Source organism: Mirounga angustirostris, unplaced genomic scaffold (assembly GCF_029215605.1).
Source record: "Mirounga angustirostris isolate CCGP_5_RB_7025 unplaced genomic scaffold, mMirAng1.0.hap1 SCAF_6, whole genome shotgun sequence".
NCBI classification, from domain to species: domain Eukaryota; kingdom Metazoa; phylum Chordata; class Mammalia; order Carnivora; family Phocidae; genus Mirounga; species Mirounga angustirostris.
Genome location: NW_026991714.1, coordinates 2,335,397 through 2,361,107, shown reverse-complemented (window position 1 = coordinate 2,361,107; position 25,711 = coordinate 2,335,397). Strand labels below are relative to the sequence as shown.

The 25,711-nt window shown below is 55.0% G+C and overlaps 1 protein-coding gene across 1 annotated transcript; it reads right to left on the bottom strand.

Annotated features, from left to right (window-relative positions):
* Positions 1-91: 91 nt before the first annotated feature.
* Positions 92-23,170, bottom strand: PRCC (proline rich mitotic checkpoint control factor). Its single transcript, XM_045876671.3, is given in 8 exon segments — positions 92-557; positions 2,828-2,893; positions 4,962-5,105; positions 7,230-7,325; positions 9,670-10,236; positions 13,036-13,083; positions 22,374-22,571; positions 22,573-23,170. Coding segments are annotated over 8 exon segments (1,476 nt in total). The 5' UTR covers positions 22,843-23,170; the 3' UTR covers positions 92-470.
* Positions 23,171-25,711: the final 2,541 nt, after the last annotated feature.

The window sequence follows — 25,711 nt, the reverse complement described above, 5'->3', positions numbered from 1 at the left end:
GGGTGCTCTACACAAGGGTAATGTCAGATCCAGGAATGGGAGAACAAGTGAGAAAGATCCAGAATGGAAAAAACGAGACCACACTAAAAAGTAGGAAAGGGGTTAGGGCAAGCAACGTCTGTCAGACTGAATGTTTTATTTCAACAGACATCCCTGGTTTAAAAAAAAAAAAAAAAAAAAAGTGGAGAGAGGGGCTCCCCATTTCATCACACCCACCAGGGAGCCCCACTCCCATCCAGGAACTCAGAGCCCCATCTGAAGCATCGCTTGAGTCTTTCTTTGCTAGCTCCAAGACAGAGGAGCTGAATTTTCTAACTTTTGTTAAGAAAAATCTATCAAATGTGTTCATTCTCGCAGAGGCGAGGGCCAGGTCCTCCGGGATAGAGACCCTGGGCCTGGAGCAGCGGGGTCCCCGAGGTGAGGCCAGGCGCCAGGCGGCAGGAGCCCCAGAAACGGTCAGGTCCAGAGCCCTAGAATCCATACTTGGCTTGGGTCTGCCGACGGCTGAGTTTGTTCTCCGACCAGGTGTTCTTCAGCTCCAGCTCCCGCTCCTTAGCCTGTGGCAAGGGACACGGGTGTGGTGAGCTGAATGGGGTGCTGAGGAGCCTCTCGCTCGCCTCTGCAAGCTTCCCAATCTAACATCTTTCTCCCCTGGAACAGGTATGGCAAAATAGCAAATCCTCTGAAAGACTTCACTTTCTCTTATTTAAGAAGAAGGGGAAGACCCTGGGAAAGCAGAGAAGAAACATCTCTTCGGGAAAGCTGACAGCATCTCCCTGGGGGCCAACAGGGTTGAAGCAGAATAAAAACTCAAGAATCCTGGTCCTGGGGCACCTGGCCAGCTCAGTTGAAGGAGCATGCCACTCTTGATCCCAGGGTCACGAGTTCAAACCCCACGTGGGGTGTAGAGATTACTGAAAAATAAAATAGGGGCGCCTGGGTGGCTCAGTCGGTGAAGCGTCTGCCTTCAGCTCAGGTCATGATCCCGGGGTCCTGGGATCGAGTCCTGCATTGGGCTCCCTGCTCAGTGGGGAATCTACTTCTCCCTCTACCTTTCTCCCATGCTTGTATGCTCTCTCTCTCAAATAAACAAATAAAATCTTTAAAAAGAAACATATAAAAATAAAATAATTAAAAAAAAAAAAGAATCCTGGTCCCTTACCTGCTGGAATTAAAACTGAATCACTCAAGTGGAAAATGGACAAAGGAGAGCTAGAGTATGCATCTGAAAGGAAGACAAATCAGATGCCTTGGATGCCTGACCAGCCAACGGGAGGAGACATGGAGGAGAGGACAGCAGAGGACTGTGGATGATGGGGGAGGACTGGGGAGGACGGCCTCAAGACGTGGACAGGGCCACACAGGACACCACCCCCACAATAGCTACATCAGGGTATGCAGTTTTGCTGTTGTGCTGAATACGGTGGATGTGGTACCCGAGAAATTCACACCTCTCTCCAGCGCAAACAGAAGCTGTGGCAAACAGACTGGAAGGTACCAGAACTGAGACTTTCCTCTGCTGACCTCAATGTGGCACCTGGGGAGTGAACGAGCACCACCCTAAAGAAGGGCTCGTTGACCCCACCCCACAAGAGTTAATGGATGCCTGCTCATCTCCCCTGGATGAGGGGCAGGGATTAAGAGTTTGGGTTTGAAAGATGTTCCTACCCTCAAATCCTTTCCCTACAAAAAACAAAATAGGGTAGGACACAAGGGGGTCCCTGAAAAAAAAAGATGAAACCATGAAAGGAACAATGAAAGCAGATTTCCCACTGAAATCCACGGGCAGCAGGTGCGCCCCCAGGGAAAGGGCCAGGACAGCATGCAGTACAGCAGGTCTCAAAAACATGTCTGTTTAATGATTAAATGAGTATTTCAAAGTTGCTGGGTCCTATCAGATAAGTAACATTCTAATTCCAAAAGACATTTTTGGATTATCTGTGATTTTTAATTATCGTGTTGATATTTCCTGCCACAGAAGTGGAGAATACAAAGCCAACCTCCTGGGGCGCCTGGGTGGCTCGTCGGTTAAGTGTCCCACTCTTGATTTCAGCTCAGATCATGATCTCAGGGTCATGGGATGGAGCCCCGTATCAGGCTCCGCGCTGAGCACGGAGTCAGCTTGGGATTCTCTCTCCCTCTGCCTCTCCCCCTCCGCTTCTCCCCTTGCTGGTGTGCTCGCTCACGCGCTCTCTCTCAAATAAATAAATAAAATCTTAAAAAAACAAAACCAGGGCGCCTGGGTGGCTCAGTCGTTAAGCGTCTGCCTTCGGCTCAGGTCATGATCCCAGGGTCCTGGGATTGAGCCCCGTGTCAGGCTCTCTGATCAGCGGGAAGCCTGCTTCTCCCTCTCCCACTCCCCCTGCTTGTGTTCCTGCTCTCGCTATCTCTCTGTTAAATAAGTAAATGAAATCTTTAAAAAAAAAAAAAAAAACAAAACCAACTTCCTTATCAGGTGGATATTTTGAATAAAAGGTGAACCAATCCTTTTCTTTAAAATAGTTTCTTAAATCCCTAAGTAAGCTTGATGTTTATTTATTTTTGATAAACTAGCTCTTTAAAAGAACCATATGAGAAACCACTTCACTGCTCTCTGCGTTTACGTTTCAATGTCTAAATTATTTGCACTTGAGTCTTCGGGGAAGTGAGGCAGGAGCGCCGTGGGTGATTCTGATTCTGAAGGACACATCTCCCCCTAGTGGCCATGTGGAGAATCCGCCGTGGCCTAGGCGGTGTGAGACACTCCCGCCTGGGCGGGGCCTGGCCAGCACTCTCCCAGGCTTTCAGGGCCCTGCGGGCCTCAGGCCCAGGCCCCCAGCCCTCTCACCTGATGGATCAGGTACGTGATCTGGTGCTTCCGCCGCTGCTGGCCTGTTGGCTGCTCACCTTTCTTCTGCGAGGGAAGAAAACACAATCATTAAGCCACAGGAAGAAAAGTAGAAGTATCTCAAGTGCCCAGACGGTGCAAGGCTGGGGACTGAAAAACCAACCCACAGCCCAAATCCTGGGGGAGAAAAGTCAGCTTGGAGCTATTTTTAGGTTTATATACTTACAAAACAGTTTTTATTAAAGCCATTATGCAAAAAACCCAGGCTCAGAAGACCTGCCTGAAAAAGGCTGCTAATATCCCTACTGGACTGGAACTACTTTGAGGTCAGGACTGTCTTTCATTTCTTTGGTAACCCCACCCCACCCCCGCAACAAGCACAGGGCTCTGCCCACAGTTGGACACTTGATGCCAGCTAGTGCCTGCAGGGGTCTAAAACCGCGTCCGTTCCAGGGGACAGGCGACCTCCGTCCCTCCAGACCCTCACAGCCCTGCCCGTCCCCCCGGGCCCCTCATCTGTTCCCTTCTCCCGTCGGTGCGTACAGACACCCTGCAATTCAAATTTCCACTGTCATCCCACCTGTCTCCAATCTTTCAGCCTTGGCCCGTAACTGCACTGAAGCCCTAACCGAGCTCTGATGCAAACGCTTTACTGCCAAAGTCGATATTGGTCCTGTGGTCTTCCTGCCCTACGCCAGAGCTGTCTCAGACCAGAAGCTTCCTAATCAGCCCCACCCAGCTCCCAGCACTCCTCTCTGGAGTGTCCTCAGCATGCCTGTCATCCCTCGTCAACACTCAAGCGTCCTGATGTCTCTCTCGCAGCTCCGCTGTAAACGCCTCAAGGACAGGACCCGTATCTTTTTCTTCTTTTTAAAAAATCTAGCTTTAAGGGTGCCTGGGTGGCTCAGTCGTTAAGCGTCTGCCTTAGGCTCAGGTCATGATCCCAGGGTCCTGGGATCGAGCCCCACATCGGGCTCCCTGCTCAGCAGGAAGCCTGCTTCTCCCTCTCCCACTTCCCCTGCTTGTGTTCCTGCTCTCACTATCTCTGTGAAATAAATAAAATCTTTAAAAATGAATAAATAAATAAAATAAAAGATCTAGCTTTAATACAAGGAAATGGTGCAAAGAGAACCCGGACCCAGGAAAACAGCAAACTCGCAACTCCTTGCTGCTGTGCGACATCACTTAACGTGACCGTCCAAGACAGCAAACATCAACCACCCCCGGCCCGCGGGGAGCGCCATTACTATGCGATGATGCTTCTCGACCCATAGTCAGGAGAGCGTGCTCTCCTAAGTGGTTTTTCCAGGAAACAGTGATGGATCTATGCTGATCTAACCACAATCCTTTGCTCTGTCCTGTATGACCGCCAGCATTCAGTGAAAACAAACGGCTGGGGCTCAGATGGCCATCTGTGGCCACAGAACAAAGCAGAGAAAGTCGGGGGGGGGAAAAGGGAATAAGATGCCCGACCTTGGCCTTGCTGGTGCTGGGCTCAAATCCAGGGCTTCCCCACATTACCCCCCTGTGGCAGGCTCATAAATGTCCACATTTGCTGTACTCAGCTACTAGGTGGAGAGGGGTTCATCACACTGAAGAAAATGAACACGGAAAGGCAGGAGCTCGGTGTGGGAAGCGTGAGGAATAAAGCATCTGAAAAGCCCACAGCTGGCTACAATAAATAACAGAAAGAAAGCAGAGAGGAGGGGTTGTGCACGCAGATGCTAAGCCCCCAGGACTCTGCTGTTATGCCCACACCTCAAAGACGTGCTGAGCCAGGCCCCAGCTCGAACGGACGGAGGAGGGATGTGACCGTAGACAGAGGGCAGAGCAGCTGCGGGCTCCGTCCAGCGAGGGAAGCAGCCACAATATACCAAAGCTCTTCCCAAGTGCAGGATGGGAAACTGCTCCAACTGCTCAATTTCAGCAACCAGACTCCACCACCCAGATGGAAAGCAAAGTGCTGCGAAGTTCTGAAGGCAGAGGTTGCATCCGTGAGGCTTGGCGCACACGCCATAGCTCGGGCAGCAGGCACGTGTGAAAGGTGCTGGGGCAGTAACAATCGGGTGTGGAGTCAGGACAGGGGTAGGCCTAGATTTTGCTTTGGGGCCACACAACAGACCTTCCCACTTACTTTGCTGAATGACTTCATGGTTTTCTCTTCTGTCAATGACTTGGTCATCCACTGCTGGGCCCCACTGAGCTGGTCATCACCTTTGATCTCCACAAAGTTGACCTCCTCTCTCCCTCGGTTCCTCTTGCCCTGCAGCCGCTTAAACTGGGAAAGGGAAAATAAAGCAGAAGTAGGAGCTCTGGGTGGGAGATCAGGGGATGTCACTAACAATCCAGAATTTATGGAATGGTTTTGTGACTTCTCACCCCCACTGCGCCCCCAATTCCCCGACCCCCCCATGTAATACCCCTTTTCACCCCACCCCTACCAAGCTCCCCTGATGCCATATGAAAGGCTGCTTCTCAGAAGTTCTCCTGCCCTCAGGGAAAGGGAGGCCAAGGCAGCACTCCCAAACATGAGTGAGTGCAGGAGATCACTGCTAGGAATTTGTACTCAAATTATACACACATTGTATCTACCTAAAAGGACGGTATACAATTTTCAAATTAAGAATTCAGGCTGAAAAAAAAAAAATCTAGGATTTCTCCTCTAAAACTTGGTTTTCACACGTCTGCTCCTTCTCATGGGTTTGGTATCACAAAATCAGCAGACCCCACACCAGAGTGGACCCAGAGAGGGAACTGGGGAGAGGAGTCTCGTAAGAAAGGCCTGGCAAATTTTCTAAGAGACTGCTACTCTCTCCTGTCCCTCCTCACCAAAAATGCAGATCACATCAAAGTCACCCAAAGATGTGCCTGGAAGGTAGTGTGGGTGGGGACTCTAATGAAAACCACTCGAGGGACGCCTGGGTGGCTCAGTTGGTTAAGCGACTGCCTTCGGCTCAGGTCATGATCCTGGAGTCCCTGGATCGAGTCCCGCATCAGGCTCCCTGCTCGGCAAGGAGTCTGCTTCTCCCTCTGACCCTCCCCACTCTCATGTGCTCTCTCTCATTCTCTCTCAAATAAATAAATAAAATCTTTAAAAAAAAAAAAAAACCACTCAGGGCACCTGGGTGGCTCAGTTGGTTAAGCGACTGCCTTTGGCTCAGGTCATGATCCTGGAGTCCCCCGATCGAGTCCCGCATCGGGCTCCTTGCTCAGCAGGGAGTCTGCTTCTCCCTCTGACCCTCCCCCCTCTCATGCTCTCTGTCTCTCCTTCTCTCTCTCACAAATAAATAAAATCTTAAAAAAAAAGAAAGAAAGAAAAGCACTCAGGGGCGCCTGGGTGGCTCAGTTGGTTAAGTGTCCGACTCTCGATTTCGGCTCAGGTCGCGATCTCAGGGTCCTGGGATTCCAGCCCCAGGTCGGGCTCCCTGCTCAGTGGGGAGTCTGCTTCTCCCTCTCCCTCTGCCCCTCCCCACTGGTCGTTCTCTCTCTCTAATAAAAACATTTAGGGAAAAACAAAACAGAACACTCAGAGACTTGCGTGGAACCCAGGTCCTGGTGTGAGCATTATTAGCGAGGCTCTGAGGGGCACCCCACCCACAAAAAACGAACTTTCGGCACAGGATGAGCTCTCCGCTGCCTCCTAGGCAGGGGACAAAAAGGGCCTAACTACGGAACTGGCCGAGGATATACCCCCAGGGGAGCCGGTGAACACGACGTTAAGCACAGGAGGCAAACTGCAGAGGGACGGACACTCTTCTGTGAAGAGGTGAGCAGACAGTTATTTTTCACAAGAACCTGCGCGTGAAGAGGCAGCGCCCCGGATTCCTCCAGCCCCTCCTAACGGGCCACGACCTCGCTTTGCATCGTCGCACAGCCCGACGGCACCCAGCGGACGCGCGGCCTCACCCCTCCTCGCGCGGAGCCCCGGGCGTATTCGCGGCGGCGGCTCTTCCCGCCCCAAATCCCTCCCCGCGGACGCGCGCCAGGCGGGCGACGCACGCGCCCCCCCCCGCTCCCCTGCAAGCACGCGCGGCCGCGTGACCCGGCTCTAGTCGGGGGACGGAGCGCGAGGGCTCGGACACCCCTGGGGGGTCCCCTGGGCGGCGCGGGAAGGCGTCCTCCCTCGGCGCCTCCGCACCGGCCGCCTCGGCGCCTCGGCGCCTCGGCGGCCCGGAAGGCCGGCCACAACCGGCACGGCAAACCGCTCGTCGGGGGGCCGGCGCGGGCCTGCCCGCCTCCCCGCTCTTCGAGGAGGAGAAACAGGCCTTCTCTGCTCTAAGCCCCCACGCGCTGGAGCTGCTCAGTTATGTGAATCCTCGCTGACTGGCTAAAAACGGCTTCTTCGTTTCAGACTTGAAACCTGGAGTCCACGGGTCAGGGACGGTCCCCCGCTTGAACTTACCGCTTCGTCATCGATGAAGGAGGCGTCGGGGGCGATTTCCTGGGGGGGGCCCAGGGCCGGGTCCTGGGCAGGGTAGTAGCCACCACTGTAGTAATCCTGCAGCCAAGAGCGGGGCAGACACGGCAAGTGAGGCGCGGCGGCCGGCGGCCTCGCGCTGCGGGGAGGGCGCCCCGCCCAGGCCGCGGCCGCCATGCGGGACTCAGGGGCAGGGTGCGGCTTTTCTCATCCGCACCATCCGGACCGGGGACGTATTTCAGGGAAGGGTGACAAGACATAAGCCGTTCTCTCCTGCGTCAATTCACACGCGGCCTCCTCAGCCGCTTCCGGAGGGGATGCCCAAGCCCTGAGCTACAGGGCCTCGGCCTCGCCCCTGCTCCCCTGCTCCCCTAGGCCCCGCCCCCGCCCCCTTGGCCCCGCCCCTCCTCGGCCCCTCCCTCCCTGTGAGCAGGGAAGAGGTGTGAGAGCACACCATTCCCGCTCCCCGTCTTCTTCACGGCCTCTGGACACAAGGACACTGCCTGCAACAGGCGGGGAGGGCGCTGATCTCGCACAGAACATAAATTACCAAACACCTAAAACTAACGTTAACACTGTGTGTCACCTCCGCTTGCATGAGAACAGGAGATAAAATCACTGGCTAGAAGGGAACAAGCCAGGTGTGTGTTAGCACACACTTAGCTCAGGAATCTGAGGACCGGCCTGAGAGGTGAGCTGTCACAAGCACTGTGGGTCCCAGAGGAAGAGGGACCCCAGGAGGCCAGGGGGAGAGGCGGCCCTCCGGCTGAGAAACAGGTGTCCTCCCTGTGCATACCTTCTCCCAATTCTTCCACTTTTGCCCAAGCTCCAGAAAATGCCCCTCTAAGAACATTCACTTTTTGGTGAGCTAAATGGAAAATAAAGTTTAACATCAACCAATAAAATACATGAAAATCCAGAATGACTGGAGCACAATTTTCTATGAAAGTATTCACAGTAAGATACATGCAACTGCAGGGTCCCCAAGTGTATGTAACATGCTTTCATGTGCCCAGACTGCCTCAGTGGAGTTTATAAATGGATACAGAATGCCTGATATTCATTTAAATGGCTTTTTTTTTTTTTTTTTTTTTTGGCTAAAGAGGTCAAAACACTCTTATCTTCCTCCTTCCTTCTAACAATGTTGAAGGGAGATATATTGTCCCCAATCGGCCTACAGGATACACTGAGGCTCAACAGCAAATATTTAGGAAATACAAATATTTAGAAATTGTTGGGGAGCCTGGGTGGCTCAGTCGGTTGGGCATCTGCCTTCGGCTCGGGTCATGATCCCGGGGTCCTGGGATCGAGCCCCGCATCAGGCTCCCTGCTCCGTGGGAAGCCTGCTTCTCCCTCTCCCTCTGCCTGCAGCTCTGCCTGCTTGTGCTGTCAGAGGAATAAAATCTTAAAAAAAAAAAAAAAAAAAACAGGGTCCCCCCAAAGCCCACCCACTATGGGTCCTTACCCATGCCCAGGCTGAAGATTAATGCTGGCGGTTCAGAGAACCGCAGTGGTCCAAGGAGACTTAAGTCTTGCAAGGAAAACTGCCACCAGCTGCCCCTGCTCAACCAGGAGCCCTGCCAAGAGTCCCCAAGCCCCTGGAGCCCTCTCCACCCAGGACACTCTGGCTGCCAGGAAAATCTCCTAAACCCACTCACAACCTGGCATGCTATATTCTCTCTCACGCCACCCACAGCAAAGCTAAGTAGCTTCTCCAAATGGCGCCTGGATAAAAAGTCACCGCAACCATTTACTGGGCATTTGCTGTCCCAGGCATCACGCTAAGTTGATGGGATGGCCCAGCGACACCAGGAGGCCACCAATATTACGCCCCTTGCACAGCTGAGGAAGCTGCTCGGACTCACACAGCATGCGATTCAAAGCCCAAACTAATCCTGGACCCCACTCTCTCTTACAACACAAATTACAGCCCCCTGGCTCCCCAGGGCAGGTGCCTCCACCCTTCCAACCTCCCAGGGCTCGGTCTCCCGCCTTCTCCCTGCTCCCTCTTCCCTGTTGTGTCAACTATCCAGATCCCCCTGGCCCTTGGCCCTTCCTCTCCCGTCCTGCTCTCGGTGCATCCCACCTCCAGCTCCCTCATCCCCATGAGGCCACCTTGGATCTCCCAGACTAGAGGGCCCCCCTCTTCTGCCTTCCTCCTCCCCCCTCACCAGCTCCTACAACGAGGGCTGGTTTTCAGAATAGAGCTGTCAGTTATATCAGACCTCAAGGCTCAGGCAATTTTAGACCCACATGGTTCAGAACAAAGGCAGCATGTTTCGAGGCCCGATATGCACAGGAAAATCAAGACCCCAGAAGATGTCAATTCAAAGTGACAGCAGAGAGGCTGTACCACCGGCTCACAGCTCTCCCCGGCCGCCACCCTCCACCGAGCCCTGGCCTGCCCCCCATGGCTCGTACCCACCTGATAATAAGCACCAGCGGCATTGGCATCGCCATATGTGGAAAACTGATTGTAGCTGTAGTCGTCCCCAGGCTTAGGCATCCAAGGGGCCCCACTGGAGCCCGCTGCCATCTTGAATTCAAGGGGAGCATTGGCTGCATCGTCCTGGAAGGCCGGCTCTGGTTCCGTGCCTGGAGGCAGCTCTTCAGGGACAGTGGGGACGGGGTAAGGGTATGGCTCAACTCCAGACGGCTCAGCCTTGTCAGGGAGGGAGAAAAAGTTCTCAGGGGCTACTTCCTCATCACTGTCGTCCTCCTCTTGCGTGATCTGCTTCGTCACCTGCAGGGCAGCGCTCTTGGCGGCAGCCTTGATGGCAGAGGGTGACGGGGTGGTGGTTGTGGTGCCCACGACAGAGGCCGGGGGACAGGGCTTGGGCTTAGAGGCCTGTCTGGAGGGCTTGGTGCCAGAGGAGCCATCCGAGGGTCTCCGGGAGAAGGCGTGCGGAAGGAGCAACCGGTTAGTCTCTTTCACCGTCAGGTTTTTAGGTTGGGGAAGCAGGGCAGACAGACCAGTCCCCTCGCCGGATCCCTGGTGAGCGCAGGTTTGGGGAAGGAGGGAAAAAATGGGACAGGTGAGATCTTGTGATCTGTATTATCGACATCAAGAACAAGAGTTACAGACAGGCGCTCCGCCTACAACCTTACCAGCCCTTGCTTCCTTCCTACCTCTGCCCACTTGACTCATCCAACTGGGCTTGACTCCTCCCACCCCAGGCCCTTCCGCTGGCTGCTTCTCCCAAGGTAAGATGCCATCCCTGTCCTCCTTGGCTCCATACCAAGCCAGCTCCCCTGCCCTCTGTCACAGAGCCTTCCCTGATTCTCTGTTTTTGGCAAATATGATCTTTTTTAATTTTTATTTAAATTCAAATTAATTAACATATATGGTATTATTAGTTTGGGAGGTAGAATTTAGTGATTCATCAATTGCATACAACACCCAGTGCTCATTACTTCAAGTGCCCTCCTTAATGCCCACCACCCAGTTACCCCATCCCTCCATCCCCTCCCTTCCAGCAACCCTCCATTTGTTTCCTAGAGTTCAGCGTCTCAGATATGATGCTCTTAATCCCACATCATCTTTCTTCCCAAACAGCCCAGGGCTCTCTCCAGCTGACCGCTCTACCTCTCTCCATGTTTTGAAGGTTCCTCTTAACATAGGAACCCTCTGCTTCCTTTGAATTGCTACTCAAAGTCAAAAACAAGGCTCTGTCCAAAAGACATCCATTTCTGTTGCCCAAAGTCCTCTCTCCTGCCCAAGGAAAACCCTATAGATGTGGTATATTCAGCTTATGCCCCAGGCAAGCATTTAACTTCTCCATTTGTAAGCTAACTGGCTCAGCCCAGAGTTCCTACTACACATAAAATCTCTCCCATTCTGCGTTCTGTGTGCCACAGGGCCAGCTTGGCCTAACTGTAGGGTTGAGGGAGGCGTCTGTTTGAAAAAGGAGAATGGAGGGGCGCCTGGGTGGCTCTGTCAGTTAAGCTCAGGTCATGATCTCAGGGTCCTGGAATCGAGTCCTGCATCGGGCTCCCTGCTCAGCAGGGAGTCTGTTTCTCCCTCTCCTTCTGCCCCTTTCCTCTGCTCGTGCTCTCTCGCTCTGTCTCTCTCAAATAAGTAAATAAAATCTTAAAAAAGAAAGAAAGAAAAAGGAGAATGGAATAAGGTCACTACGCCCCTGTCCTGGAGGACTAGTATACTTCAGCCCCTTGGCCAAGCAACGCCTGGAGCAAGTGAAGTAGAGCCCATGAGTCAGGCAGGCAGGAGTGTTCATCTGGCGAGTGGGCCCCTCTCCCTGCTGTGTGTCCCGGCAGGCTGCAGGGACTCAAGCGTGTAGGGACTGGGCCGAGGCGCCATGTGGAGCACCTGCTCAGGCTACCCTGAGGCGTCCGATTTCTCAGGTGATATCTGGGGTCACAGCCACAGCCCCCCGCAGCCCCCCACTCTGCCCCCAGCTGAGCTCTCTATCCACCCACCCCTTCCTGCCAGCTTGGAAGGCTGCTCTTGCCTCCCGAGGCCTTCTGAGCCAGTGCCCTCCCATGACTAGGGCTGCCATCCACCTCCTCCAGGAAGCCATTCTGGTAACGGAGAGCTGGCCTCCAGCGGCCTCAGCTGCCAGTGGGTGCGGTGGCTCCTCCCCCATCACCCCCCACAAGGGGCCACAAGGTTGCTCTCCCGGTGCCGGTTCTCACTCCCACGTGACTGGGTCGTCAGGCCTCCCAGCGATGGAAGTGACACCTCAGCAGACTTAGGGCAGGGGGCAGCTTCGGCATCATATACCTGAGTCACGAGAGAACAACCTCAGAGAGCCAGGACCACTTTTGCTTTTGCTTCTCCTGAGACATATGATCCATGAGATCAGAGAGCATATAAGTCCCCGAGTACGGAGCAGAACAGGAAGAAACTCCCAGGGGCCGGAATCGAGGCACTGGGACAAGGGAGAATCACCCGGCGCTGTCTGGTTGAGGACTTCTGGTCACAATTCTGGAACAGGAGCCAAGTACAGCAGGGCCAGGCCTGGACTCTACAGTCAGAAAGCGAGTCAGACCCCCAGCCCTGCCCCGCTCGCCACCTGATCCGGGGCGAGCGCCTTCAGTTCCCAGTTCCTCAGGCAGGATGTGAGCGTGATGAAGACACTAGGCCTTCAGCACCACTTGGAGGATTAAATCAAGTAAATGCTTGTAAAGCGCTCAGAACAGTGCCTGGTACACAGTAAATGCTATTTAAGTGTTTATTTTCCAGGTTAAAAATGAGACGGGAAGGGGCGCCTGGGTGGCTCAATCATTAAGCATCTGCCTTCAGCTCAGGTCATGATCCCAGGGTCCTGGGATCGAGCCCCAGGTCAGGCTCCCTGCTCAGCGAGAAGCCTGCTTCTCCCTCTCCCACTTCCCCTGCTTGTGTTCCCTCTCTCGCTCTGTCTCTCTCTGTCAAATAAATACATAAAATCTTAAAAAAAATTTTTTTTCAAAAAAAAAAACATGAGGCGGGAAGAAGATGGAGCATTTTAAAATACAGACGTTCCCTCACATGGTTTTGATCCGTTCCCTCTACTCTACCTTCCTACATAATCCCTGGGGCAGAAATGTAACTCATCCATTGGTTTCCACGTCCCCCGGCCCGCCCCCGCCTGCCCCAGGAGCAGTGAGGGGAGGGCAGGGAGCACAAGGGCTGGTGTCACCCAGAAACACAAAACCACCCGGGAACAGTCGGTCCTCCAGCACTTGCATCTGCTCTAAGCGCGCTGTGGAAACTGCCAGGCGTCGTAACTCCCGCTTTCAGGAAGCTGCAGGGAAAGAGAAGAGGTGGCTTCTGCCACGTCACGAAGCTTACCTGAAGGACAGTTTTCTTCTTGGAAGGCTCATCTTCCTCGGAATCTGACTAAGAGAAAAAGAAACGGAATAAGGCCTTCCTGCATGAGGGCAGCAGAGGAAGCACTGGGTCGGATGAGGGGCATGGGAGGAGGGCCACCCAGGGCACCAGCATCTTGCCCCCTGCCCCACCGAGTGCCCGAGGGCTGAGCTCCCCTCCGGCCTGAGACGTCAGAGGAAGGGGGAAGTGCCCACCTCCCCAGGCCACTCATTCTCCTGCCCCACACCTGTTGCATGGCTTTCTTGCATCAATTTCTATTCCGTCAAAGTAGAACTCTTTCCTCCCATTTAGACTTGGTGCAAAGAAAAGGTTATGCCCATTCTTCTCCTTATAAATCTGTCCATGAGAAGATGAATGGGATTTGGCCCACAATCGCCCCCCACCTCAGCCTCACTTCTGAAACCACTCATCCAGACTACATAACCACACGGCCCAGGAAGTCCGGCGGGAGTAAGTGGTGTGTTAACTACTCTTCCGTGCGGCATTAAAGGTCAAAGCCATTGGAGAAATCCATTCTCTCTCCAAGTATGATCTACTGTCTGCCAGACAGAGTTGTTCGTGTCCAGGAAGAAAGCGAGCCAGTGGGGAGCGCCTGGGACAAGACAGGAGGCCACTTATGTCACCCTCTGACTCACCGGGACCGTTCCTAATACAAGCTCTCACACTGAAAACAACCTGAACGTGCCGCTCTGCACCAGCTCCTGAGCATCCTCTCAGAAAGGTGCAAGGCATATGAACAGCAAGCTTTACCACTCTGATTTATTTTATTTTTGTTTTTTAATTTTTTTTTAAGATTTTATTTATTTGCGAGAGAGACAATGAGAGACAGAGAGAGCACGAGAGGGGGGAGGGTCAGAGGGAGAAGCAGACCCCCCGCCAAGCAGGGAGGCCGACGTGGGACTCGATCCCGGGACTCCGGGATCATGACCTGAGCCGAAGGCAGTTGCTTAACCAACCGAGCCACCCAGGTGCCCTACCACTCTATTTTAAAAAGTTAATCCCCGGGGCTCCTGGGTGGCTCAGTCATTAAGCGTCTTCCTTCGGCTCAGGCCATGATCCCAGGGTCCTGGGATCGAGCCCCACATCGGGCTCCCTGTTCGGCGGGAAGCCTGCTTCTCCCTCTCCCACTCCCCCTGCTTGTGTTCCCTCTCTCGCTCTGTCTCTCTCTGTCAAATAAATAAATAAAATCTTTAAAAATAAAATAAAAATAAAAAGTTAATCCCCAAGCCAAGAACCCTGAAAGCCTTCCGTTTATTCTCGGGGCCTTGGTTTGGGCATCTGCACATAATGGTCCTCTAAGACCCGTTCACCTCCAAGATTCTGCAAGAACTCAAACCCTCTGCCTGACTTTCTCAGCTGACCCTCCTACCCCACAAGTTCCTTCTTGGGCTCATCGGCTACGAGGACCTCACAGTAACCGAGAACCTACTCTACGCAGCACACAGAACTTCCCAGGCGAGACAAGGCGGATCCACTCTGCCCACAGGCACCAGGTAGGGCCCGGGGCGGGGAGCGCCTCCAGACCTTCACTCCGGCATGCTTCAAAGCTTTTGTGTGTGTGCTGGGACACGAAAGAAGGCCCTGCCCTCAAGAAACTTTCGGGCCCGTAAGAATAAAGACAAGCACCCCAGTGACTGCAACGAAGGCGGTAAAACATAAGGACATCAAAGGGCGTCTGGGTGGTGCAGTTGGTTAAGCTTCCGACTCTTGGTTTCAGCCAGGTCGTGATCTCGGGGTCAAGAGATCGAGTCCCCCCATCCTCCCCACCGTCGGGCTCTTGGAGCCGGCTTGAGGTTCTCCCTCTCCCTCTGCCTCTCTCTGCCTCGATCTCTCTCTGTCTCAATAAACAAACAAACAAACATAAGGACATCAAGTGTGATTCAAACATCCCCTCAAAGATCTGCTGGTCTTACATTTCCTTCTTGCATGTGGGGGCCTCACCTTAGCACCCCATCCCTGGGCCTGTACCTCAGCCGCCGGGTACTCTCCTGCGTCTGCGCTCTGGACTCCTGACGCCAAAGGCCCGAGAATCTTCCTGGTGACTCACCGTGCTCTCTTTCACCGTGTCCCTGCATAACTCACTTGTTTGGGGTGGCATCATGCTAACCCTGATCCACTTGTGCTTGCTCTGTGAATGTGACATCTTTTTTTATTTTTTTAAAAAATTATATTAATTTAATTGAGAGAGAGCACACATGAGATGGGGGGAGGGAGGAGCGGAGGGCGAGAGAGAACCTCAAGCAGACTACATGCTCAGCTCGAAGCCCGACGTGGGGCTTGATCTTACGACCCTGAGATCATGACCTGAGCTGAAACCAAGAGCTGGACGCTCAACCGACTGAGCCACCTAGACGGCCCTGAATGTGACATTATTCCCATTCATATCCTCACCTTTTCCACCATATAGTTGAAGACCGCCTCACAGGAGTCTGTGCGCGCAACGATTTCCATCACTAACTGCTGCCGGATGCATACGTATGACGAAACCCGTAAGGGGAGTCTGTCCTGGTACTTAAATGTGGGGGATGAGGGAAGAGGCCGTAAAGGGAAGGACAGTCGTCTAGGTGGCCAGCAACTCACGATGCTTCACTTAGTCCTCCCGGCAACACTTCCCAACAGATGTTCCCGCCTCAATTTTGCGGGCAAGGGAGGTGAGGCTTGCTGAGGTTGAACAGCAGCTAGGACACAGCAGAATCAGGCCCTGCACCCGCTCTGCTCCCACATCTCTGCAGGGACAGCACGCCCGGCCATCCGTGCTTGCCCAGGCCCCAGAGCCACAGCGAGCACGCCCCGCGAGACTCCGCGTGATGCAGACGAGAGCACAGACACGAAATCAGAAATACAAGTTTGAGCCTCGGCTTTGCTACTTATCTGCCACCCCCAAGCCATTGGAAATAACACACACGTCACAACCAAGACTGCACGAGCTACTGGCCACGAGGATGTACATAATTAAACTTCTAGGCAGAGTTCAGGGATTATCACTCTCTCTGGCCTGCAAGATGTCAAACTCAACCGAAGAAACAGCCCAAAGCCCCGGACTCCCAGTGCCTCGGAGACTCCTGACCACCCCCTGCCTTCTGACCGTGAAGCCCTGTCTCCTCCCGCAGACCACAAAGAACCACCTCACTGCGGGGCGCAGAGCGGTTGCGAGGCCCGGGGGCACAACTTAACTTCAACACCTTACATACAGGTTCAACTGCAACAATCTGAAAACAAATTCTAGCCAAGTTTAAGACGATGACATCCATAAAACCGTACAAGCATGTTCCTATTCTTCAGATCCTGTGACAAACAGAACGAGGCTACCATGAGCCTGACTGTTGGTCGCCGGAGGCCAGGGGCGCGCCGAGGAAATGCCATTTCTCTCTCAAACGGCACACACTGTTCCCACTGTACTGACAGCCTAAGTTTCCAGTTTGAAAGCACAAAACTACACACCTGTACAGACTTTAGGAACGGCTTGCTATTCCTGGATTCAGGAAGCTGCGACGGGCCCTCAAGATCACCCCCTCTCTCGGAACACCGGGTCCTAACCCACCAAACTGCCTTAAAAGCCATCCCGTGACGCGCACAAGCTAGGGCAGACCCCCCAAAACACAGCACCCCAGTCAGAACCTCCCAAGTGCGCCGAGCCCTGACCCCTGTGAAGTCCTGACCATCCGTCTCTGAGGGAGGGACAGAGAGAAGTCTCTGCCCTGAAAGCTGATAAACAGGCCTCAGGGACATTTGGAACCACATCAGGGCCACAGGGCAAGTCCAGGGGGTCCAGGGGCACGGAGGGAGGAAAACCGCCCCTGCCCCTCACACGAACTCGCGCCAACCCTGCCCTAGAAGCAGGCGGCCACACGGAGCTCCCGGACTCACTGTGGAGGCTCAGAGGCCACGTGAAGCCCCCGTGGCTGGGGAGGCGGGGCGGGGGGGACTAAACACTAACAGGAAACAGGAGAGCTACAAAGAAAACCCGTTTCAGCCAGCAGAGCGCCAGTGAGTGCGGGGGGGCGGGCGAGGCACAGGCTAAGAGATGCGCCATCGCCCCCCAGTCTCCCAGGGCCGGGGGCTCCCATCGGAGCCCTGCAGAGGAACCCTGGAGATCCTGCTGGAGGTGATGGGCTCAGCCCCGGCACACAGCATTTAATTTAGACCCAAGGAGAACTTCCTTGACGGGGACAGGGACAGAAGCACACCGGGGTTTTCTCCTTTATCCCAGCAAAACATACAGAACATAAAATGTGCCATTTTAACCATTTTTCAGTGGGCAACTCAGTGGTATTAAGTGCACTCACCGCGCTGTACCACCATCACCACCATCCATTTCTGGAACTTTCCGTCACCCCAGACAGAAAGTCTGTACCTCCTGAACCACAGGGACCCACGGCCCACCCCCCGCCCTCCAGCCTCCGGGGCAGCGCTCCTCTCTCCTCCGTGTGTGCGAACGCGCACGGCGAGTGCCTCCCAACACCCAGCGGGGGCCGCGCAGCCCGCGCCCCACTGGAGCTGGCCGGCCTCACTGAGTGCCCCTGCCATACACCAGCAGCGTTTCCTCCCTTCCTCAGGCTGGACAACATGCTGCTCGTCACCCACGGCTGCTGGGGAGGCGCGTGTGCAGGTGTGTCTGAGGCGGGCTCCCAGCTCCTTCCACCGAGGACTCAAACTGCTGGACGAGAGGGGCGCCCGGCTCAGCCGGTAGAGGACACGACTCTGGATCTCAGGGTTGTGAGTTCGAGCCCCACGTGGAGTGTAGAGCTTGCTTAAAAAAAATTTTTTTAAAGAAACTGCTGGATTACAGAGTAATTCTAAGTAACTTTTTGAGGAACTGCCAAACTGTCTTCCACAGGAGGACTCCCCAGGAAGGCTCCGGCGTCAACTCCATCAGTCCCAGAGACGGGGTGATGTCTGAGACCCCAGAGCACCAGGGCCCGGCCAGAACGGGCCCTCCGGGGCTTTAGAGGCACGTACTGGTTGTGCCTTAAGAAGAAAGTAATCTATTTCTTCTTGGCCTCACAAGAGCCTGGGCCTCAATGGCCACCACTGTCCTCTCCGCTCCAGCTGCCAAGAGTGACAAGACGCACGCACCAGAGACTGCTGAGCAAGAACGGAAACAGACATTTTCCATTAAGCCGGGCCCGGTGGGATCTGCTCGTCTATCGGAGCCTCCCTGCCCGCGGCAGCCTCCCTCTTATCTCCTCAGGCTCTGGTTCTGACAGACGCCCTCTCCAAAAAGCAATCACTGCTGCCAGGGCCAGGAGCCAAGGAGGAAGTAAGGGCCCAGGCACAGAGCCCCCCGGGCTCCAAGCTCGAATCACTACTACACTCCTCGCTGCTATTATCCCAATTAGTCAGATTCATCAACTCGTTTCCCTCTTTGGTCTCCAGGATCTGGTGCGGACACGTGCCCTTCAGTTCGAGCGGGGCCTCCTCCCCCGAGCCTGCAGCAGCTCGGGGCTCCCTCTCCCACAGGCTCCACGACAGAACAACACAGCCCTGCGGTCAAACAGGACTCCTGCCACTGCCAAACCGGGATTTTAGACCCATCACCTCTGTTCTCTCAACTAGTTCATCTGTAAACCAGGGACGATGCTGAGCTGGCGGCTCGGCAGGTGCCCCACAAATGTCTGCGCTCCTTCCCTCCCGACAGAGGGCCGAGACTATGCTCTGTCTGCTGCAGTCAACTCTTGCTTGCCTGCTTGCTTGCTTAACAGAAATGACCAAAATGAGTGAAACCTCCCATCTCACAGCTGCCAATTTTCCACTATCTGGGTAAATGATCTGAAAAGTACAGTAATACTAATCCAGATAACCCTGAAATGTGTTTGCTCTGAAATGCACATCCTGAGACCGAAAACTCTTACAGCAGACTGACTTTTCTAATACTGACTTTCTCTATCCTGATTTTACAAGTCTGCATCCCCTAAGTCCACGAAATCAACGATCAACCAATACCCAGAGGTAGCTTGGGTCGGAGCAAGGAGATAAGGAAAAAGGAGGAGGCGATCCCCCGTTTTGCGGGTCACTCCTGCTCCCTCACGTAACTGGAAAGCTGACCTGGACAAAGAACTGGACACTGCCTGCCCCCTGACTGTGGCTGGCTGAGGAGCTGACCCAGAGCAGACCGACCATGTGCTCCCTTGTGGAAAACCAGAACTGGGACTAAGAATGTAGTTCCATCTGAGCTGCTCGATAAAAGGAACTACAAAACAAGAAGGTGGGGGCTGTGGGTGGCCATCGTTCCCCCGTGGGGAAGGCTGAGGAGCAGAGAAAATCGCTCTGCAGACAAAGAAGGATGGATCGAACCTGCAAAGAGCTGCGTGGCTCCCTGACAGACCTCCAATTCCTGACTCCAGGCCCTTCGCAAGGCACCTCGGTATATTTATGATGCATTATCATTCAAGCTACCTTGAGGTGCTTTCTGATACTTGCAACCAATTAAATCCACCTAACCCCCAATCTGCCCTGTCTCCTATATTCCCTCAGTAAATGGCACCACTACCCTCCCAGCTGCTTGAGCTAAAAGACAGGGGTCAACCTTGAATCCTGGCCTGCACCCAGGCCATCCCATCAATGGCCTAGACCGACTGGCCACTTTTGCCCCCGGAACAGACCTGCACCCCTGCGCCCAGGCCGGCACCCTCTCTCGCGCTGCGCCCGCCAGTCTTGCTCCCTGCAGGTCTTTGCCACTCTGCGACCAGAGAATCCTTGCTTGGCCTTTGAGGGCGCTTCACTACCCCAGGGTCACGTACTAAGGCCTTTCTGTGGCACCCAAGGCCCACGCACCCCCTTCCCCAGGCTCCAGCGCTTCACTCACGTCAGGTGCCCCCGAGGCACTGTCACTCTCTCACCGCCGCGCCCCCTGCAACAGTCTGCCCCGCAACCTGACGTGCTCCTCCGCACAGCACCCCCCTTTCTCTGGCTCCCTCCTACTCACTTTTCTCATCTCTGTTCCGACATCTCCTCCCTCTGGAAGCCTCCCCAACTTCTAGACTGGGTTAGTGCCCGCCATGCGCACCCTCCACAGCACCAGCTCTCACGCAGTTCTTCTGACTGACCTAAAATCTACCTCCTTGTCAGTCTCCTCCAGTAAACCGTGAGGTCCTTGTAGGCAGAGCCGATCACGTTCACCCCTGTACTCTCGGCTCCTGGCACAGACAAGCAGCTTCGTACTGAAGGAAGGAATGAAGGAATGAATGAACGAACAAGAGTTTAGAGTTACTTCTACTTCAACACCAAACCCTGAAGGGAAGGCACTTAAGGAAACCTCATTCATTTCTTCAGATGTGTACTCAGAGCCTACTAGATGCAGGACACAGAGCTTAGAAGCAGACATGCTCAGAACCCGCGGGGACAACGGCTGCCCTCACCTGGCCATCCCAACTCTCCGAGGCCACCTTCCCCACCTTCCTGCAGGACCACCACCAACCCAGGCAGGACGAAAACAGGAACTGGAGAAGCTAAGGGCTCGGACCTGGCTCTCTCCAACGATCGCGTCACTGTTCACCTCAGGAATTTCGTGAGCTCCACTGACAGAGGAGGGACAGACCGAGCAGTCCTGAGTGAGACCTGCCACCTGAGCCAGCCTGACCGGGAGGTTCCACGACCTCTACCAGCTACGTTTTCTAAGGCTGCCTTCGCAGACCTGGAAATGGGCTTCTCCGCTGTCACGGGGCAGGGGGCCACCTGACCCAAAGCGCCACGTCCCCCAGACATCACACTTACTCTGACACAAACACGGTGGAGAGAAACGTGAAGAGGACAAAAAAGAGAAGGCTGAGGAAATGAACCTATTTTTGTCTTATTCAGGGACTTTTCTTTGCTTAGATTAAATCAAGGCCCAAGTAAGTTTCAGCAAAGCAACAGAGGCTGCTCTGGATCCTGTACACAGAAACGGCGGACTCAAGTGAGAAAGAAGGGGGAAATAATGTGGAAGAAAGTTTGGAACAAAACAGTGAGGCAGATTCTGGAACCTCCTTTTTATGAACAGTCCACATTCATCCGAGCTCATTCACTTAGAAAACTTTCAGGCAGTGCTCAGCAGGTGCCAAGCAGTTCTAACCTGGAGGAATATACTGGTGGACACAATAAGCAGCCAGCCCTGCTCTCGTGGGGCTTGCACACCAGTGGAAGGACAGAAGCAATAAAACCCAGTGCATGTTTAACGGTGGCGAGTTCGGGGAGACAGAAGAGGAGGACGGGAGGCTGCAGTGCAAGTGGGCAGCCCGGGACGTCCTCACTGAGCACCTGTCTTCCAAAGGAGGTGAGGGAGGGAATGGCAGGCTGCCTGGGGAAGAAGCTGAGGGACCAGCGAGACCAAACACGGACACGGCCCCGAGCCAGAGCTGGAAGCCTGCAGAAAGGCAAGAGCAAAAATAAGCTTCTCTCCGAAGGTCACCAAAGGGGAGCGAAGGCCTGACCAAACAACTTTTCAGAAAAGAGAAAGGAAAGCACTCGGGATAACCCTAAAACGCCACCTGCCCGCAGGCTTCGTGTCTCCTTTAGTCCCGAAGTGCTCACCCCAGAAAAGGCCTTCTGTTTCCTGCTCCAACATACAGATCGGCTGCCTCTTCTAGAAATAGGCCCCAAGCGTGCTAAGTCACGTGGCATGGCAATACCTAAACGGGGAAACCGAGGCACGGACCCGGAGATGGCCGACCCAGCTCTTCACCTCCACTGTGTCCTTTTGCAGGTAAGACCGCACACAGCGGACGTCTGCTTCTCCTCTGTGAGAACTAGAATGGAACCTCCCGGGGTTCTGCGATAGTGGAAGGGAAGGGCCGATGCCCGGCTACTGCTCTGCACTCAACACACACTCCGTTTCCTCCCTCCAACACAGGACCCGGGACGCCTATCCTTTTCCTTCGGGCCCTGACGGCGTGAGGCTGGATGCCAGGGGAAGAGTGCGCCCCAAACGTCCAGCAGGGGCCCAGGAGTCCTGCCTCCGGTCACTTCTTCGGGCGCCACATCTCACGCTGTTCTCGGGGTGAGAAACGCGAAAAGCGGCCCGCGGCGCAGATGCGACAGGGGGAGCGCAACGCAGGGCGGCGGGCCGGCCTGTCCGCGCCAGGGGACCTTCTGCGGCCCTCCCGCACGCGGGTCCAGCTTCCAGAGGCGCGCACGGACACAGGCCAAAGTCGACGAGCTGGCTCCACGGGCCGCGCGGCAGCAGGAGACCCGCGGCGCGCAAGCACCGGCCGCAGGCACGGGCGGCAGGCCCGGAACCTCCCGGGCGCGGCGCACAGCCCGGCCCCAGCCCGGCCCCAGCCCGGCCCCGAGGGGCCTGCGGCGCTGCGCCCCCGGATACTCACATCCCCCTGACGCAGCTCCGGCGCCGCGATCTTCACGGGCTCCGTCCTCTTCTTTGGCTTGGGAAGGCCCGGGGGGGGCCCGGCACCGCCCATGGAGGGGGGCAGGCCGAGGCCAGGGCCCCGGGGCGAAGGCAGCCCCAACCCCAGCCCCTCCCCAACTCCCGCCGCCTCGGCCGGGCTCACGCCCGGAGGGGGGGGGGAAGCCTCCCAGGCCGAAGGGCAAGGGCGGCGGAGGCTGCAGCCGGGGGTCCCCGGCGGGCGGGGGCAGCAACAGCGGCGGGGGAAAGGCTGGGGCCAGCATCTGGGGGGGCGGAGGCAGCAAGGCCGGGCCCTTGGGTGCGGGGAGAGAAGCGAACAAGCCCCCTAAAGTGGGCCCGGGTGGAGGGGCCGCCGCCTCCTCCTCCTCCGGCTCCGGCTCGGCCTCATCCGGCTCACTCTCATCGCTGCTGGCGTAAGCAACCAGCGACATGGCGCCTCCCGCCTTTGGGGCGCCCTTGCCGGCAGACGAGGCCTACTTGAGACCGGGGATGCCCGGAGGCCTAGTGGGCCCCGCCACGGGGCGGGGCGGGGCACCGAAAAGCCCGCCTTCTCCGTACTCTGGGGCTAGCCCCGGCAGGAGCCCATGGCCACGGTAGATTTCCACCGCGTAAGGCTTCCCTCTTCACTTAAGCTCCCAGTCCCGGGCAACTACACACAGCTAATGGCCGCCGAGTCACTCCGCCTCCTCCGAGCCTCATCAAGATGGAAACTACAACTCCCAGAGGACACTTTGGCCACAACTCCATTCTCCGCCGCCGGGAGCTCGGCGCATGGCACGGCGGGAGTTAGAGTCCGAGGGAGGATTAAGGGTCGCGCAGAGAGCCAGGAGGGAAACCCGCCTCTGACGCGAGGACTCCTGGGATGAGTAGTTTCTCTGGGCTTCTGGCAATTCCCAGGGGACTACAAGCCCCATCGGTCACCGCAGTAGTCACGGAGACGGGTAGGAGAGCACTTCGGTACTTGAAGTTCCCTAGGGTAGCCGCTTGGGCGCTAAGGTTGATGGGAGATGTAGTGCTCTTAGAAACTGCAAGCGACGTCGGGAAGGAGAGGGAGTCTGCGAAGGTGGCTGATGGGGAAAATCGCTTAAAGGGAAAGTGATCTCTGAATGAACAGACGCAGCTCCCGAGACGCCTGGAACCGGGAATTGGAATAAAACACCCCCCCAATAAGAGCCGGTCCCCGAGAAACGTGTACGAAAGTGGGGGATGAGTGAGAAAGAAGCGAGACCTCAGACCTAATAATACACGTCTGCGAGCTGAAGTGAATGTGACCCCGGGGGGGGGGGGTGACTCCCGAGCCCCTGACCAAGGTGCACGTCCAGGAGGACACCTAGCTCTTCCAGCCTGGCGCCTGGCCCCTCTGCAGCAGACAGTGAGAAGGAAGATGGGCAGGGCCTGGAAGGCAGAGCCGGGTGCTTGAGCTTAGTCCCTTCCCCGCAGCGCCCTTCGGGGATCTCAGGCATCACCTGAGCCCATCCCTGTCCGCCGAGCCTCCCACCTCCCACCTGGCCTCCCACCTCCCACCTAGCCGTCTGCGTACTTCCTTTGCTTCCGTCTCTCTCTCTCTGCGCTTGGTGGCCCGGTGTTTGTGGTCGTGCGACCTTCCTGTCCATCCTTTTCCAGCTCGTGGACGTCTGCCCGCGATTGCGTACCTGTCCAACTGTGCTTTTGTTCCCTTTGTTCCCTTTCTTCTTTATCCATCTTCGCCCCCTTCCTGTCTGCCTGTGACTGAATGTCCTCTATTGTCAACTCTGTGCATGTCCTTCACATGGCTAATCCACCTCGTGGGCGCCACCTCCGAGCTCCTGGAGAGCAAAAGATTCTCCGGAGCTCAGCCCCTGTAGACTGTTGAGGTTTGGGGAGGAGGCCAAAGAGAAAGATGGTAAGGCTGCTGAGGGGGGACGATGATGATGGCAAGAACCAAGAGAGACAGCGGATCTTCCATCAGACAAGGCTGCGTGGCCCCCTCCTCCCACCCTGTCCATTTGTCTAAAATCTCACTCTGCCTTCATAGACAAGCTCATATGCCACCTGCTCCATGAAGCCTCCTTAAGTCTGTTCGCTCCCTGCTCTGGATGGACAGAGCAGTTTTCCTGCGTACCAATTCTTAAACTTTAATGTGCCTAAGATCACTGGCCAAGCTTCTTAAAAATGATCTCTGAATCCCAGCCTGAGAGATCCCTATTCAGTAGGTGTGGGGAGGAGCCCAGAAGTCTGGATTTTTAAGAAACTTCTCATTTGGGGCGCCTGGGTGGCTCAGTTGGTTGGGCGACTGCCTTCGGCTCAGGTCATGATCCTGGAGTCCCGGGATCGAGTCCCACATCGGGCTCCCTGCTCGGCAAGGAGTCTGCTTCTCCCTCTGACCCTCCCCCCTCTCATGTGCTCTCTCTCTCATTCTCTCTGTCTCAAATAAATAAATAAAATCTTTAAAAAAAAAAAAAAAGAAACTTCTCATTTGATTGCAAAGCAGGTGCACCGAGGACCACAGTAAGAAGCTAGACCTCCCAGGCCTACCTCGCAGCTGCCGTGCTCTGCACGATGCTGACTTCGAACACCTGCTTTTCGAGTCTAGGTTCCCGAGCCGGCTTTCCGGTGACTTTGGACAGTCACTTCTCTGAGTCTCAAGTTTCTTCTTTGAAAAATGGGTAGAGGATTAAGGAGTCCTGTTTTACTTCTGTGAGAAACACCTGATATCAACACACAGTGAAATGATTTCGAACCTAAGAGAATGAGAAACCTTCAGAGGAAAATGACTATTGTTGCTTGTCAGCACATCTTGCTGTCCCGCAGAGAAGAGAAGCCCCAAATATTGTCTAAGCTGGGTCCTCTTACTGTAAAGATTAATGATTTGTCTCATTAGGTATATACCTGCCCTGAAAAGTTGTTTTCATGCAAGAAATTGATAATAGGGGCACCTGGGTGGCTCAGTCGTTAAGCGTCTGCCTTCAGCTCAGGTCATGATCCCAGGGTCCCGGAATCGAGCCCCGCATCAGGGTCCCTGCTCGGCGGGGAGCCTGCTTCTCCCTCTCCCACTCCCCCTGCTTGTGTTCCCTCTCTAGCTGTGTCTCTCTCTGTCAAATAAATAAATAAAATCTTTAAAAAAACAAAGGAAATTGATAATAAAACTTCATGGCAGGGATGGGAAGGGGATTTATTTCTCGCTGTGTCCTCTTATGCCTTCAGAAATGTGCAATCTGTACATATGTTATCTATCCTAAAGTAGTAATTACAGTAATAAAGTCTTCCGGTAATAGATAGTGACTTGAACAGACATATAATTTGGCTCCCCCCTGAAATCCC